Below are 14,706 nucleotides of genomic sequence, written 5' to 3' on the forward strand. Positions count from 1 at the left end.
GCTGGCCACGAGACGGCACCTTTAACCCTCAAATTATCTTCCAGGTGAAAGAGAAAGTCATGGATCCTGGGCCCCACGGCCATCCGGACCAAGTACCCTACATAGTCACCTGGGAAGCATTAGTTTATAACCCTCCTACCTGGGTGCGCCCCTTTGTGCACCCAGGAGGTCCCTCCTCCTCCTCTTCCCTAACCCCCCGCCAATTCCAACCCATCCGCGCCCCCCCTTCCGCCCCCTTTGACCCCCTCCCCGCATCCTCAGTCCTCCCATTCTGGCCTTTACCCCACCGTTACTAAGCAGAAAGAGAAAAGAGGAGACCCCAAGGTCCTCCCCCCGGAAGACGGTCTCCTGTTGGATCTTCTGACGGAGGAACCCCCACCGTACCAGGTTCCTCCGGCAGGTCAACCGGCAGCGGCAGCAGCCGAGGCCCAACCTTTGCCTCCTACCGACCCGGAGCCCTCACCTATGGCCTCTAGACTGCGAGGCCGCAGGGAGCAGCCCGCTCCGGATTCCACCACCCTGCCCCTCCGGACTGGCCACGATGGCCAATTACAATACTGGCCGTTTTCTGCCTCTGATCTTTATAACTGGAAAAATAATAACCCCTCCTTTTCAGCAGACCCCGTGAGACTGACTGATCTATTAGAGTCGGTTCTCACTACCCATCAGCCCACCTGGGACGATTGCCAACAGCTTTTGCAGGTCCTCCTAACTTCGGAGGAAAAACAGCGGGTCCTTCTTGAAGCCCGGAAGAATGTTCCTGGGGCAAATGGACAACCTACGCAGCTTCCAAATGAAATTGATGCTGCTTTCCCCCCTTGACCGCCCAGACTGGGACTTCACCACTGAGGCAGGTAGGACCCATCTACGTCTTTATCGCCAGTTGCTTGTAGCGGGTCTCCGAGGGGCGGGTAGGCGCCCTACAAATTTGGCCCAGGTAAGACAGATAGTTCAGAAGGCAGAGGAATCGCCAGCTGCATTTTTAGAAAGACTTAAGGAAGCTTACAGAATGTATACCCCATATGACCCTGAGGACCCCAGGCAAGCTACTGGCCTGACCATGTCCTTCATCTGGCAGTCGGCCGCCGACATCAGAAACAAATTACAGCGGCTAGAAAATTTACAGGGTTGTACTCTACCAGATGTATTAAGAGAGGCAGAGCGCATCTTTAACAAGAGAGAAACCCAGGAAGAGAGGGAAGAGAGATGGAGAAAAGAGGATCGAGAAAGGGCAGAATGTCAGAGACAGGAAACTGAAGAGAGGGAGATAGCGAGGGACAAGAAGCGTAATAGAGAAATGACTAAACTGTTGGCCACAGTAGTCGCAGAGCAGAGACAGGATAGGCAGAGAGAGGGACAACGGGGGCCTCGCCTAGAAAGAGACCAATGTGCATACTGCAAGGAGAAAGGACATTGGGCCAAGAAACAAAGAAGGACATTTCAAAGACCCAAACCCGGTTCTCAGACCTCCGACCTCCTGAGCCTCGAAGATTAGGGAGGTCAGGGCCAGGAGCCCCCCTGAGCCCCGGATAACCATACCAGTAGGGGGGCGTCCGGTCACCTTCCTGGTCAACACGGGGGCCCAACACTCTGTTCTAAATCGGTCACCCGGCCCCTTGAGCCGCCGAACTGCCTGGGTACAAGGGGCTACCGGCGGGAAACAATATCGATGGACCACGGACCGCCAGCTCCACCTAGCGACCGGTAAGGTGATGCACTCCTTTTTACATGTTCCTGACTGTCCACACCCCCTCCTGGGTCGAGACCTCCTAACGAAGTTAAAGGCTCAAGTACATTTTGAGAAAGCCAACATAAGAGTCACGGGGCCAAAAGGGGCCCCACTCACGGTGCTGACCATAGCCTTAGGGGAATAATATAGAATACATGAGCCCAAGGATGACTCTTTTAAGGTCAAAGACCGCTGGCTGACCGACTTTCCCCAGTCCTGGGCAGAGACTGGAGGAATGGGACTAGCCCTCCAACAGGCTCCCATCATAGTCCATTTAAAGGCATATGCTCTCCCGGCCTCAATTAAGCAATATCCCATGTCCCGGGAGGCCCGCGATGGGATCAAACCTCACATTAGGAGGCTACTGGAGCAGGGCATTCTAACCCCCTGCCGGTCCCCCTGGAACACTCCCCTGTTGCCAGTCAAGAAGCCCGGAACCAATGACTATAGGCCGGTCCAGGACCTCCGGGAAGTCAATAAGCGGGTTGAGGACATACACCCCACGGTCCCCAATCCCTATAACCTCCTGAGTGGACTGCCACCTGACTATGTTTGGTACTCAGTCCTGGATTTAAAGGATGCCTTCTTCTGCCTACGATTACACAAAGACAGTCAGCCACTGTTTGCCTTTGAATGGCAGGATGCAGACCTGGGAATCTCGGGACAACTTACATGGACTAGGTTGCCCCAAGGGTTCAAAAATAGCCCCACCCTCTTTGATGAGGCCTTACATCAGGACTTGGCCGGATTTAGAGTCCACCACCCTGAGGTCATCCTCTTACAATATGTGGATGACATCCTGATAGCCACCAAAACAGAGGAGGAATGCCTTAGGGGGACTGAAGCTCTCTTAAAGACTTTAGGAGACTTGGGGTATAGGGCCTCTGCCAAGAAGGCCCAAATCTGCCGGACCCAGGTCACCTACTTGGGGTACAGAATCCAGGATGGAAAACGTTGGCTAACAGAAGCCCGCAAACAGGCCATCCTTGACATCCCTCCTCCCAAGACCCCCTGAAAACTGCGGGAATTCTTGGGAACGGCAGGTTTCTGTAGGCTATGGATCCCCGGGTTCGTGGAAATGGCAGCACCCCTGTACCCCCTCACCAAGACGGGGGCTGCCTTTGACTGGGGGGAGAGCCAGGAGAAAGCCTTCATGGACATCAAAAAGGCTCTGCTCAGCTCCCCAGCTCTGGGGTTACCTGACCTGACTAAACCCTTTGACCTATTCGTGGCTGAGCAAGAGGGTTATGCGAAAGGGGTCCTAACCCAAAAACTTGGACCCTGGAGACGACCGGTCGCCTACCTATTTAAGAAATTAGACCCCGTAGCGTCAGGATGGCCCCCATGTCTCCGCATGATCGCCGCCACCACAGTTCTCATAAAGGACTCTCACAAATTGACTTTTGGGCAGCCTTTGACTATCTATGCCCCCCATGCTATGGAGGCGGTCATCAGGCAGCCACCGGGTCGCTGGCTCACCAATGCCAGGATGACCCATTACCAGACTCTGTTGCTGGACAAGGACCGAATTCACTTCGGGGCTCTGGTGACCCTAAACCCCGCCTCGCTACTTCCCCTTCCTGGGGAGGCAGAGACTCATGACTGCTTGCAGGTCCTGGCCGAGGTCCATGGGCCGAGAACTGACCACACGGATCAACCCCTTCCCAACCCCGACCATGTCTGGTTCACGGATGGAAGCAGCTTTGTACATCAAGGGGAGCGGAAAGCCGGCGCTGCGGTGACAACTGAGTCGGAAATAATTTGGGCCAAGGCCCTGCCGCCGGGAACATCGGCCCAACGAGCAGAGCTGATCGCCTTAACACAGGCCCTGAGACTGGCAGAAGGTAAGAAACTCACTGTCTACACAGACAGCCGCTACGCCTTCGCCACAGCCCACATCCATGGTGAAATTTATAGGTGAAGGGGGCTATTGACCTCAGAGGGCAGAGACATTAAAAACAAAAAGGAAATCCTGGCCCTCTTTGGAGCTCTGCACCTGCCAACCACCCTCAGTATCATACATTGCCCAGGGCACCAGAAAGGCGACAGCCCAGTCGCCCGGGGAAATCGGAGGGCAGACCTGGCCACCCGGGAGGCTGCCCTGGCCATGGAAAACAGCAGTCACCTCCTTCAGGCAGCTGTAGTCCCTGTAACAAATGAGGCTTCCGAGAAGACCTCTCCGTCATGGGACTATGAGATAGGAGACATCAAGGCCATGAAAAGACTGGGGGCGACCCGAGTACATGATGGTCTCTGGACCTATCAAGGAAAAACTGTCCTTCCCCGCCTAATGACTAGATATCTGATTAACAGCCTACACAAACTCACTCATTTGAGCTCCAGGAAAATGCGAGAACTGTTAGCCCGGGAAGAAAATACCCGCCACCTGTTGGGAATGGAAGAATTACTAAAACAAGTAACTGAGCGATGTGACACCTGCGCCCACGTAAATGCGACCAGGCTAAAGCTACCCATGGGGACTCGAGCTCGGGGGCACCGGCCTGGGGTGCATTGGGAAATAGATTTCACAGAAATCAAACCAGGAAAATATGGATACAAGTACCTCCTGGTTTTTGTTGACACCTTTTCGGGATGGACTGAAGCTTACCCTACCAAGCATGAGACGGCAAAGGTGGTCACCAAGAAACTTCTTGAAGAAATCTTTCCCCATTACGGAATGCCACAGGTATTGGGGACAGACAACGGGCCTGCCTTTGTTTCTCAGGTAAGTCAGTCTGTGGCCACCTTGTTGGGGATTGATTGGAAATTACATTGTGCTTACCGACCCCAAAGCTCAGGACAGGTAGAGCGAATGAATAGAACCATTAAGGAGACTCTAACTAAATTATCGCTTGCAGCTGGCACTAAATATCGCTCTTGCTCCCCCTTGCCCTCTATCGTGCCCGGAATACACCGGGCCCCCATGGCCTCACCCCTTTTGAAATTTTATATGGAACCACCATTCCCTTTGTTCAGTTCTTTGACCAAGATATTTCTGACCATGCCAATTCCCCCTCTCTTCAAGCTCACCTGCAGGCACTCCAGCTGGTCCAGCAGGAAGTCTGGAAGCCCCTGGCCCAAGCCTACCGAGACCAGAGGAGACACCCTATCGTCCCCTACTCTTATCATTTGGGAGACAGCGTTTGGGTCCGACGCCACCAGGCTAAGAACCTTGAACCCCGCTGGAAGGGACCATACACAGTCCTGTTGACCACCCCTACTGCTCTCAAGGTGGACGGGATTGCTGCTTGGATACACGCCTCGCATGTAAAAGCTGCCTCCCCTGAGGATCCGGACCCAGGATGGAAGGCTCAGCGCACTCAAAATCCTCTAAAGATAAGACTTACCCGTTCCTCTCCCTCCTGCTAATAGCCCTCCTCATAAAATCAAACACTGGTTTGGCCTCCAATCCCCATACCATTTATAAATTAACCTGGGAGGTTCTCTCCCAAACGGGGGGGAGGTCATTTATGCCGTCACGGAACCACATGCACTTGGGACATGGTGGCCCACTCTGTGGCCTGAATTTTGTGATTTAGTAGCAGGATTGGACACTTGGGACATTCCCCATTGCCACCCGAAGGCATGCGCCAGTGGTTCCCACTTTTACAGACGTCGACGTGCACTCATGGACTCCAGAGAAACCACCCCCGGGTGTGTTGATCAACGAGCCAGAGAGCAGCTAAGTTCAAAGGACTTCTATGTCTGCCCCCGAGATGGGCATGCCTGGCAACAGGCCCAGAAATGTGGGGGATACGACTACTTTTTCTGTGCATCTTGGGGGTGCGAGACCACAGGGGATGCATATTGGAGGCCATCCTCATCCTGGGATAAAATACAAGTACGCAGAGGCTGGGACAAAGAAAAATCTGGAATGATAGGTATGCCCCTTGCCATCTCCTTCACTGCGCAGGGGAAGCAAGCCTCGGACTGGCAGACTGGGTATACCTGGGGTTTGCGCTGGTATCTAGACGGGCCAGACAGGGGGGTAATCTTCAAAATCAGATGTAAAGTGGCTCCTGTCAATTCACAGGCCATAGGCCCTAACCAGGTCCTTGCTGATCAAAAGCGGCCTAGCCAATCATACCCATGGCTGATACCAGGCCCATGACCCTGCCTAGAACCACAGCCGCTCTCGCGCACAACTTCTCCCCAGGAAGCACTCCCAAACCCTCCTTGGTTCCCCCTATTGGGATGGTTCCCCCTCCTAAAGGCACGGGAAATAGAATATTAGCCCTGATCCAAGGGACATATGCCACTCTGAATTTAACTCGCCCAGATAAGACTAAGGAATGCTGGCTTTGTCTGACTCCGCAACCTCCCTATTATGAAGGCTTAGCGGTTGTGGGCAAATATATAAATCAGGCCACAGCCGAGGCTCTTTGTGGGACAGCCATGCAACATAAATTGACCATCTCAGAAGTGTCCGGAAAGGGGCTATGTATAGGTAAGGTCCCTGCCACGCATCAAGGACTATGCAATACTACTGAGCCTTTGCCCCAAAGTAGCCGCTACTTGATAGCCCCCAATGGGACATATTGGGCATGCAGCACTGGATTAACCCCTTGTGTCTCCACCACGGTACTTAATACCACCGTTGACTATTGTGTTCTGATCGAATTATGGCCTAAGGTAATTTACCAACCCTCTGACTATGACTTAATAAGAACTGGCCGCAGTAAGAGGGAACCTATCTCCATCACTACTGCCATCCTACTAGGGGGATTAACCATGGGAGGCCTAGCGGCAGGAATAGGAACCAGTACTGTTGCACTGCAGGAAACTAGACAGTTCCAACTCCTACAACAAGTAATGCGTGCAGATATTCGGTCTTTAGAAGAATCTGTCGCTGCCCTGGAGAAGTCCCTGTCCTCCCTGGCAGAAGTAGCCCTCCAAAATAGAAGGGGACTAGACCTCTTATTTTTGCAGCAGGGGGGAATTTGTGCGGCCCTTAAAGAAGAATGCTGCTTTTATGCAGACCATACAGGAGTGGTAAGAGACAACCTGGCCAAGATAAAAGAAAGATGCCAAAAGTACCAACAACTAATTGAGTCCCAACAGGGATGGTTTCAGAACTGGTATAACAGGTCCCCTTGGTATTCGACCCTCATATCCACCATTATGGGACCCCTGATCATTATACTTTTGGTTCTGATGTTTGGGCCATGCATCTTAAACAGACTGACCCAGTTCATAAAAGAAAGGTTATCGGTTGTACAATCCCTGGTCTTAACCCAACAGTACCAGCAGCTAAAACAGAGGGATCTCGAGATGGTAGAAACTCCTGAATGAAAGATTCCATTCAGTTACAAGAGCAATGGGGGAATGAAAGACCCTGGCCCAGTTTAAACAGGCAGCTGAGGCTTATTGAAAATTCCCTTCCCCCACAGCTGCATAGTCATTGCCTATCAGAAGGGAGCTCAGCCCAAGGACACAGGCTGCCGGGTGTCTGCGGGCGGCCGGATGGCCAGCTCAGCAAGATTAAACAAACACAGAGATATCTGTGGGCGACCAGATGGCCAGCTCAGCAGGATTGAGCAAACACAGAGACTAATTGTTCCTCAGATAGGGCCAAGGCCAAGACTTGAGTTCCAAGAAAAACCTCAATTGCCCGCGCTCTGAGCCCTAGCCTCATTTAAATTGCCCAATCAGGGTCCTGTTACTAGGCTTCTCGCTTCTGTACCGCGCTTTTTGCTATAAAAGAACCCCTGAGTCCCCAGCTCGGCGCGCTCAGTTCCCCAAGACTGAGACGCCCGGGTACCCGTGTGTTATCAATAAAGCCTCTTGCTGTTGCATCCAAGCTCGTGGTCTCGCTGTTCCTTGGGTTCGGGTCTCCCTTCCGTGAAAGTATCCCTACTGGGGTCTTTCAGTTGTTTCCACTTTGGCATGAAACCACTTTTAATGTCTGCAATTACAAAAGAAGTCTGTTACATAATCAAAATGCAAAACAATAATAGTATTAAGTAGATTTTAAAACATTGAGTCTTTTGGCTTGTTTCAATTGCATAGTATTTCAGGGAAGCACAGTGCAAAATGAAACACATGCATTACCTGGTGTCATCTGATATATGAGCGACCTAACACCACACAACTTCACAGAGCCGAGGCTGCAAGAGTAGTCAGTTGATGGGGTTCAAGTTATACTTCACCCAATTAATTATAGAATGAGCCCAGGCAGGTGACATAGCCTTCTGAACTTTAGGTCCCTATGTGTAAAGGAGGAGTAGACATATCTATCTCCATGGGTCTGTTGATAGTCACATAGATCAAATGACTTGTTTCCCAGTATTTCTTCTTTATTTCTATTGTGTTTTTTGTTAGTTACCAGACTATGCTCTATTTTTCCTTTTTCTTGTGGTTGGGGTAGCAGCTGACGAGAGCTTGAAGAGGTCCATTATTCTTCATATGGCATGTTGCATCCCACCTTGAGATGCTCCTAACAATGGACACTGATAGTCCCTTACTAAGTACCTGTTTCTAAATGAGGCATTTTCAGTTTGTATTCACAAATACTTAAAACTAGATCATTAAATGTATTCATTGGCAGTTAAAATGTGATCAATAAAAAGTTCTCTTTTATAGTTCACATCAGCATTAAAGTCTCCAAAATTCAATCTTATGAGTAGATTTTACGACTTGTCATCCAATCAGTTGGCATTTGTTTCAGAGAAGATACAAAAACTAGTCTTGTCAGAACAGAAAATGGAACCTTAGAGATTTGTGTTTTACTGGACATCTGTAAGAGTTAGGGATAAGATCAGAATCTTAAATTTTTTTCATTTAAAACATAATTATATCATTTCCCCCTTTCTCTTTCTTCTTTTCAACCCCTTCCACGTGCCTTTCCTTTGCTCCGTCCCTAATTCATGACCTCTTTTACTTTATTGCCTATATATTACTGATAAGGGTATATATGTATATGTAATTATATAATATTTATAAAGTGGTTAATAAATTTGGGGGTTTATCCTGAGGGAAGATTCTTCCAATCCAATAAGACCTTATTTGCCTGTAATTCTTCCTCTAAGGATAGGGTTCTATGAGATTTTCCCCTTTCACATTAGTCTGTCTATTGATGTTGTTCAGGTACTATTTAAACAGCCATATTGTTGAGGTATCATGAATTTTTATTGTAATTTCCAGTAGAAATGATCACAGAATAGACATCAGGGCCTTCTGACTCCCATAATCTTTTTTGCCATCTCTTTCATGATGTTTTCTGAGCCTTGAGTGCAGAAGTCGTTTTGTAGGTGAATCCATTGTGTCTGAAAAGATCACAATCAATTGTCAAAGTATTATTATTGAAGACTAGCTTTCATAGTGTCTGAAGGTAATGTGTGTGTGTGTGTGTGTGTGTGTATGTGTGTGTGTGTGTGTGTATGTATGTATTGCAACGGCAAGAAAGCAGCCAGTGGTCTTACCCCACTGTGACACCTATGAACCAAAACAATGACTAACATGGCAAGATATGCCTGCAGGTGAAACAGTGGCACCCATGTCTTGGCCATAACTTAAAACTGTCTAATTGGACTCAATAGTAGGGAAATCATGTCTGGTGCTGAAAACCTAATCAGCTCCCCAGGGTTAGTGAGGTCATGGACCTTAGAAGAGAACCTTGTACCATCATTTTACTAAACCAGCATTACCCCTACTACATTCTAAATATTCACCCTTATAGATGTATGTCTCAAGCCTCATCAGAGAAAACTTTTCTTTGCAATAGATGGAGACCATTACAGGACACCACACCTGGTCAAAATACAGAGAAAAACTGGGATTAGAATTCTCTTTTTTTTTGTTTGTTTTTTGTTTTTTCAAGACAGTGTTTCTCTGTGACTTTGGAGGCTGTTCTGGAACTATTTCTTGTAGACCAGGCTGGTCTTGAACTCACAAAGATCCTCTTGCCTCTGCCTCCCGAGTGCTGGGATTAAGGCGTGCACCACCACCGCCTGGCTTGGGATCAGAATTCTGATAGAGATCTGGGTATTGATTCCATGATCTTAGGGACAGAGGCTCTCTGGAAGACCCTGTTTTCTACTTGGAGTCACTCTAGGTCTTAAGCGATAATTAAGGTCAGAAGAACCTGTATTTCCTTGGAGTTGTGTTCTGTTAGTGAGCTGGTAGCTATGCCAAAGATTTACTCCATTCTCTCTGTTTTTCTTTCCTTACTTCTTCTCCTCTTCAGGTTAAATATTAAGTAAATTAATGGAAAGTCAATGAAAAGAAGGCTCACCTGCAGTGGATATTTTTCTCATGGTTTCTGGTAGGCTTAATGGAGATATCCTAGGTTTTGTATAATCCTTCCATTTTCCTGCAAGCATTGTTTTGTCCTTTGTTAAATACTAAGATTTATGTCTAATTGGTTTCTTAAAATACATTAATTACAGACATGAAAACACATTAAAATCATAAACGAATTCAGTAGTGTCAGTTTTTGTGTTGATGTGTTCGCAGAATGCATATCGTTTAAAACACATAAGAGAAATGCACTCCCTGCCTTTTCAAATGTGCACTCTTGTAGAAAATAGTCTTTTGGTCTAAACTTATGTCTCCTTTTCCATCTTGACTTACTGTCTTCTACTTCTGAGGGCAGGGAGAAAGGAAAAGAGAGTAATTACTTGCAGCTAGCACTGCCGTTTGGCTGTGAGGAGTTGTGTGTTGGTGTCCTATCACATGGGAAGTTGTGAGATGGCGGATTCGGCATGCCTGGCCTTTCCCCCATGATTTAATTCATCTTCTCTCAGTTCAGATTAGGCAATTCTGATTTTTATTCTGGTTTACTTTTACACATGGACGGGCAAGAAAATTAAAGAAGACTAACTTTATAAACATGCTACAATGAAGAAAACAAAAGCAAACAAGCCTGAACCAAGTAAAGTGGGGAGGAGAAAGAATGGGAAATTAAATCCGGTACCTGGCCCATCCACCCTGGAGCCCAGCAGCTGGCTTTAATGGTCCCAGCCCTGTTTGCTCTGCCCCAGGCAGAGAGTGAGGAAAGCTTTTGAAAACTTCTCTTCATCCGCAGCACATCTGCCTGCCTAAGGGGCCCCTGTCCTGGGGAAGCATTTCTGACAGCTTCTTCTGCTTGTTACTAATGGAGGGATGCATTATTGCCTCAGGAGGCGCCCTGTCAGGAGGCTTGTACCCCTGTGATGGGAGCAGTGTTTGACTTCTCTCTCAATCCTGAGATGCAATCAGGACAATCATGTTTCATGTGCAGGTGACTGGTGGGAACAGATGGACCACATAGAAAGGAAGATTTACATTTCATCTGGCTGCCCTTAGCAATCATATGTGAAGGGATCCCAGAGGAAGGACAAATAGAGAATGAACTGGTGCTTCCATCTCTGCCATCCAACACAGGCTTAGACAATGAGCTGTACACAAGCAAATGCCTTAGCTGCTAGCTTCTGTTCAAACCTGTGTGACAAAAGCCTGAACTTAGGGACTCGGCCGACTGCTGGGTTCTGAGCAGACCTGGAGACCAGGTCCCCGAAGGCCCTGTGATCATTTATCAGACTTGAATTCTCACATCTGGAGTCAGCTTCCAAAATAGAAGTGGTATGCTTTGATCAGACTCTTGCTCAAATCCCTTCATTTGTCCTCGGTGCTCTCCTTGGCCATCATTTACTTTGTTGCTCCCTGTATATACATGTTCCTATTTAGTTCTCACTTAAACTTCACACGCTCTGCATCATTCTGACCGCTTCACAGTTAGGGCGCTGAATCGCGGAGAAATTTCACACCTAGATTACTTATCCGTTCCCTACAGCCAACTACCTCTGGCATGTATCTAGTTATGAATTAATAAAAAAACAACCTGCCACAGAGCTAAGTCCCCACACGATCCCTCAGACCCACACCCCACCTCCCACTGCTCTAACCCCCAGATGGTCTTGTCTTACACACCCTCCCCCACCCCTGTCTTCCCTTTTAAATCTGACAAGGCTACTGTTTTTATTGTTCTCTGCCCACCACTATCACCACTATCACCCATGAAGTTCGACATTCTGGAAGTTTGAATCCGCAATCCACCTTTCTTTCTACCCATGGAGTGCTCTAGTTCTGTGATTTCATGGCGCCCCCATTTACAGAAACCACAGGATATATTGTTAGTACTGTTGACTTACAACGGTACTCTTTCACTTTCTGTTTCTCCTTGGTACCAGAGATTTGGGTTGAATCTAGGGCCGAGCAAATGCTAGGCAAGTGCTCTACAGTGATGTAAACTTTGTTTTGAGGCAGTATCTTGCTATTTTGTCAATGCTGGCCTTGAGATTTTGATCCTCCTGCCTCAACTACCAGTTTAGTTGGGGTTATAGGTGCAAACCATAGTTCCTGTTTCAGTTTTTTGATTAAACAAGGATTAAAATCCCATGAAAAAAGCTATCACTTTGATGTTGCTATGCTAAGCAATTTCAATTGGGTCTTACTTACATTGTATTAGAATTTATTATGTAAACACTTAGGACTTTGGTGTAAAATGAAATATGGTATAGACAAGGTTTGGTAATCAATAACAAATAATCTTCTGGGGGACATATTTATTCACAGAAATCTCTTGGAATACAACCAGAATCTGTGGGAGGAAGCCCGGCATGTCCGCGCAGGAATACAAACAGCTTTCTAATTTATGCTTCTCCAAGACAAATTAATGGTCTCAGAAGACAGAATCTTCTGTCCCCATCTTCAGGTGGTACAGGAAGTATCTGCCATTGATTGGGGTTCTCCCGAAGGCCCTTAATAACCTTTCAGCACTAACAGTTCATATTCAGAGGTTCTCTGAGTCTGCTAAGATTTAATGGATGCTATGCTGGAGCCAAGTAACATGATGCATTTTTATCTTTTTACTCCGTTACTTCATTTTCTATGTGAACTTGGCCTTGGTCTAAGCACCAGGGATGTAAGATAAGCAAGATACATTCTTCCAAATGAGTTAATGGCGTAACAGGGGAGAAATAAATGTAGAGTAGGAGATGTAATGAAATATGACCTCTGTTAAATTAGAGGACAGCATAAGGTATAATGGAATACATGGAGGATAGACAACCAGTGTTTCATGCTTTGGGTCTAACAGTTTGTTTTTCTTTGTTGGTTTGTTCTAATCTCTTGGTTTTGAGAGCTATGATTTGGGGGCTGATGGTACTTCAGTGACAGAAAGATTGAGTGGCATGTGAAGGGCACTGATTTCAATCACCAGCATCAGAAAATAAACAAAACAAAAATTAACTGTTTTCTGTGTTTTGGATTTTTTTTCCTTTGAAAATTGCAATCAGAGGGAAACAGCACTCCTCAACAGCGTTAAGATAGAAACTGTCCTGTTAGATGGTGGCTTTGCAGTGATGCCATGCTGACAGAACTTTGCAGCATAGTAATGCAGTTAATGGTTGGTGAATGGAAAAGAAACAAAAGTGAAGGCGTGAGTGCTTCTAGGTATTGGCGTGGAGAAGGTTTATGTTCGATAAAAGGGAGAGCACAGCTAGAGACATCCAGAAGGGTCCAGAGTAAAAATGATCCTGAGTCAGGCTGTGTGAGGAGAGGTCCAAGGAGAGAGGGGAGAGACAGGGGACTAGGAGATGAGGAAACTGGAAGGCCAAAAGGGAAACAGGTTAAAAGAGTAAAAGGACCAACATAGCCAAAACGTCTGGATGGTATAGAGAAGAGCAGCTAAGGGAACGACAGCTGGGATGGAGAGTGTAGGGGTAAAGCCAGCAAGGATGACCCTGTAACTGGTAGAAACTGAGGGATGCTGGGAGAACTTCACATCCAGGTCCTTTGATATGTTAGTAGGCACCTCAGTTAGCCAGTTTGAGACCTAATAGTTGGAGGAATGAGAAAGTCTGTGACAGAGGAAACACTAGAAGATAACCAATGAACAGTAAAGAACTCAGGGTAACATTGGGTTTCCACAGATAAAGTCAAGTCATATACTGACTGTAAAATGATACAGCTTTGGAGATGCAAATTAAATTCTCAAATCACGATTCTCAGTGCAATGGAAGTTTTGAAAAGGATCTGCAATGAACTGTCATCACATAATCTGAGTAGGTTAGTGTCATGACCTTCCCAAGTGATTAGAGATGGGCCTCACAAGTTAAACTCTATTTCATGTCACATTAAATTTAGGCAATACTTTCACCCTTTTTACATGCAGACAATGTTCTGTAAGAGGGACTTATTTTACTTAGCATGTTTACTTAGCATTCACTAGCCCCTGAACATGAGCATAGTCCTATGAAGCTATAGTAGCTCCAACTCTCTTTTGTTATGTGTGTATTCTAGGTCAAACCCACACTATTGCCCTATGGACATATCAATTTACATATGTCAAGGCCTGCCTTTCCTTTTCTTTCTTCCTTCCTTCCTTCCTTCCTTCCTTCCTTTCCTTCCTCCTCCTCCCCCCTGTCTCTCTCCCCCCTTCCTTTCTTCCTCTGAGTGCTCTTCCAACATCATGCATACTACATAGGATCAAGTGTGGAAGAGCTCTGCTTCTTGATTTTCCTCAAATGCCATTTGTAATTGCATTGCCATATCCTTTATGGCTCCAGGGCATCAGCTTTGACTTTCCCACTTGATTGTAATCTCCTAAAAGGCAGACATCAATTTTTAAATCTCTGTCATCTGTCACAGTTCCTGCAAATAGATATTCAATAGGCACTTAGTAAATGGACAGAGTAAATGTGAGTGTATCCATGAAGCTAGTTTCATCCTCAAAAGACAGCCAATGTACTTGTTTCTTTCTGTCTGAAAAGCACTATGTGGTCAACTAACTGTGCTGTTGTAGAAAGAACTTTGGTGCAAGCACTTGAGGTTGTTGCCATGTTCCTTGTCTAATTGTTGAGCAAGCTTCAGAAAGTTAGCTAACTTGAAAAATTGTCAAAAAACCCCCAAACTTCCAAATAACCATAAATCCTTCCACTCACTCAGAAATTCTGTGGTATTTGAAAGTGCAGCAACAATGTCTGTTATTAAGTGTT

At 46.9% G+C, this 14,706-nt stretch overlaps 1 protein-coding gene across 1 annotated transcript; it reads left to right on the forward strand.

Moving 5' to 3' along the window:
* The first annotated feature begins 448 nt into the window (after positions 1-448).
* Positions 449-5,272, forward strand: LOC121137056. The gene is given in 6 exon segments (XM_040738890.1): positions 449-813; positions 815-1,238; positions 1,272-1,515; positions 1,517-3,833; positions 3,942-4,596; positions 4,599-5,272. Coding segments are annotated over 6 exon segments (4,488 nt in total). The 5' UTR covers positions 449-465; the 3' UTR covers positions 5,099-5,272.
* The last annotated feature ends 9,434 nt before the right edge of the window (positions 5,273-14,706 follow it).

This window comes from Mesocricetus auratus, unplaced genomic scaffold, assembly GCF_017639785.1.
Source record: "Mesocricetus auratus isolate SY011 unplaced genomic scaffold, BCM_Maur_2.0 Super-Scaffold_100676, whole genome shotgun sequence".
NCBI lineage: Eukaryota > Metazoa > Chordata > Mammalia > Rodentia > Cricetidae > Mesocricetus > Mesocricetus auratus.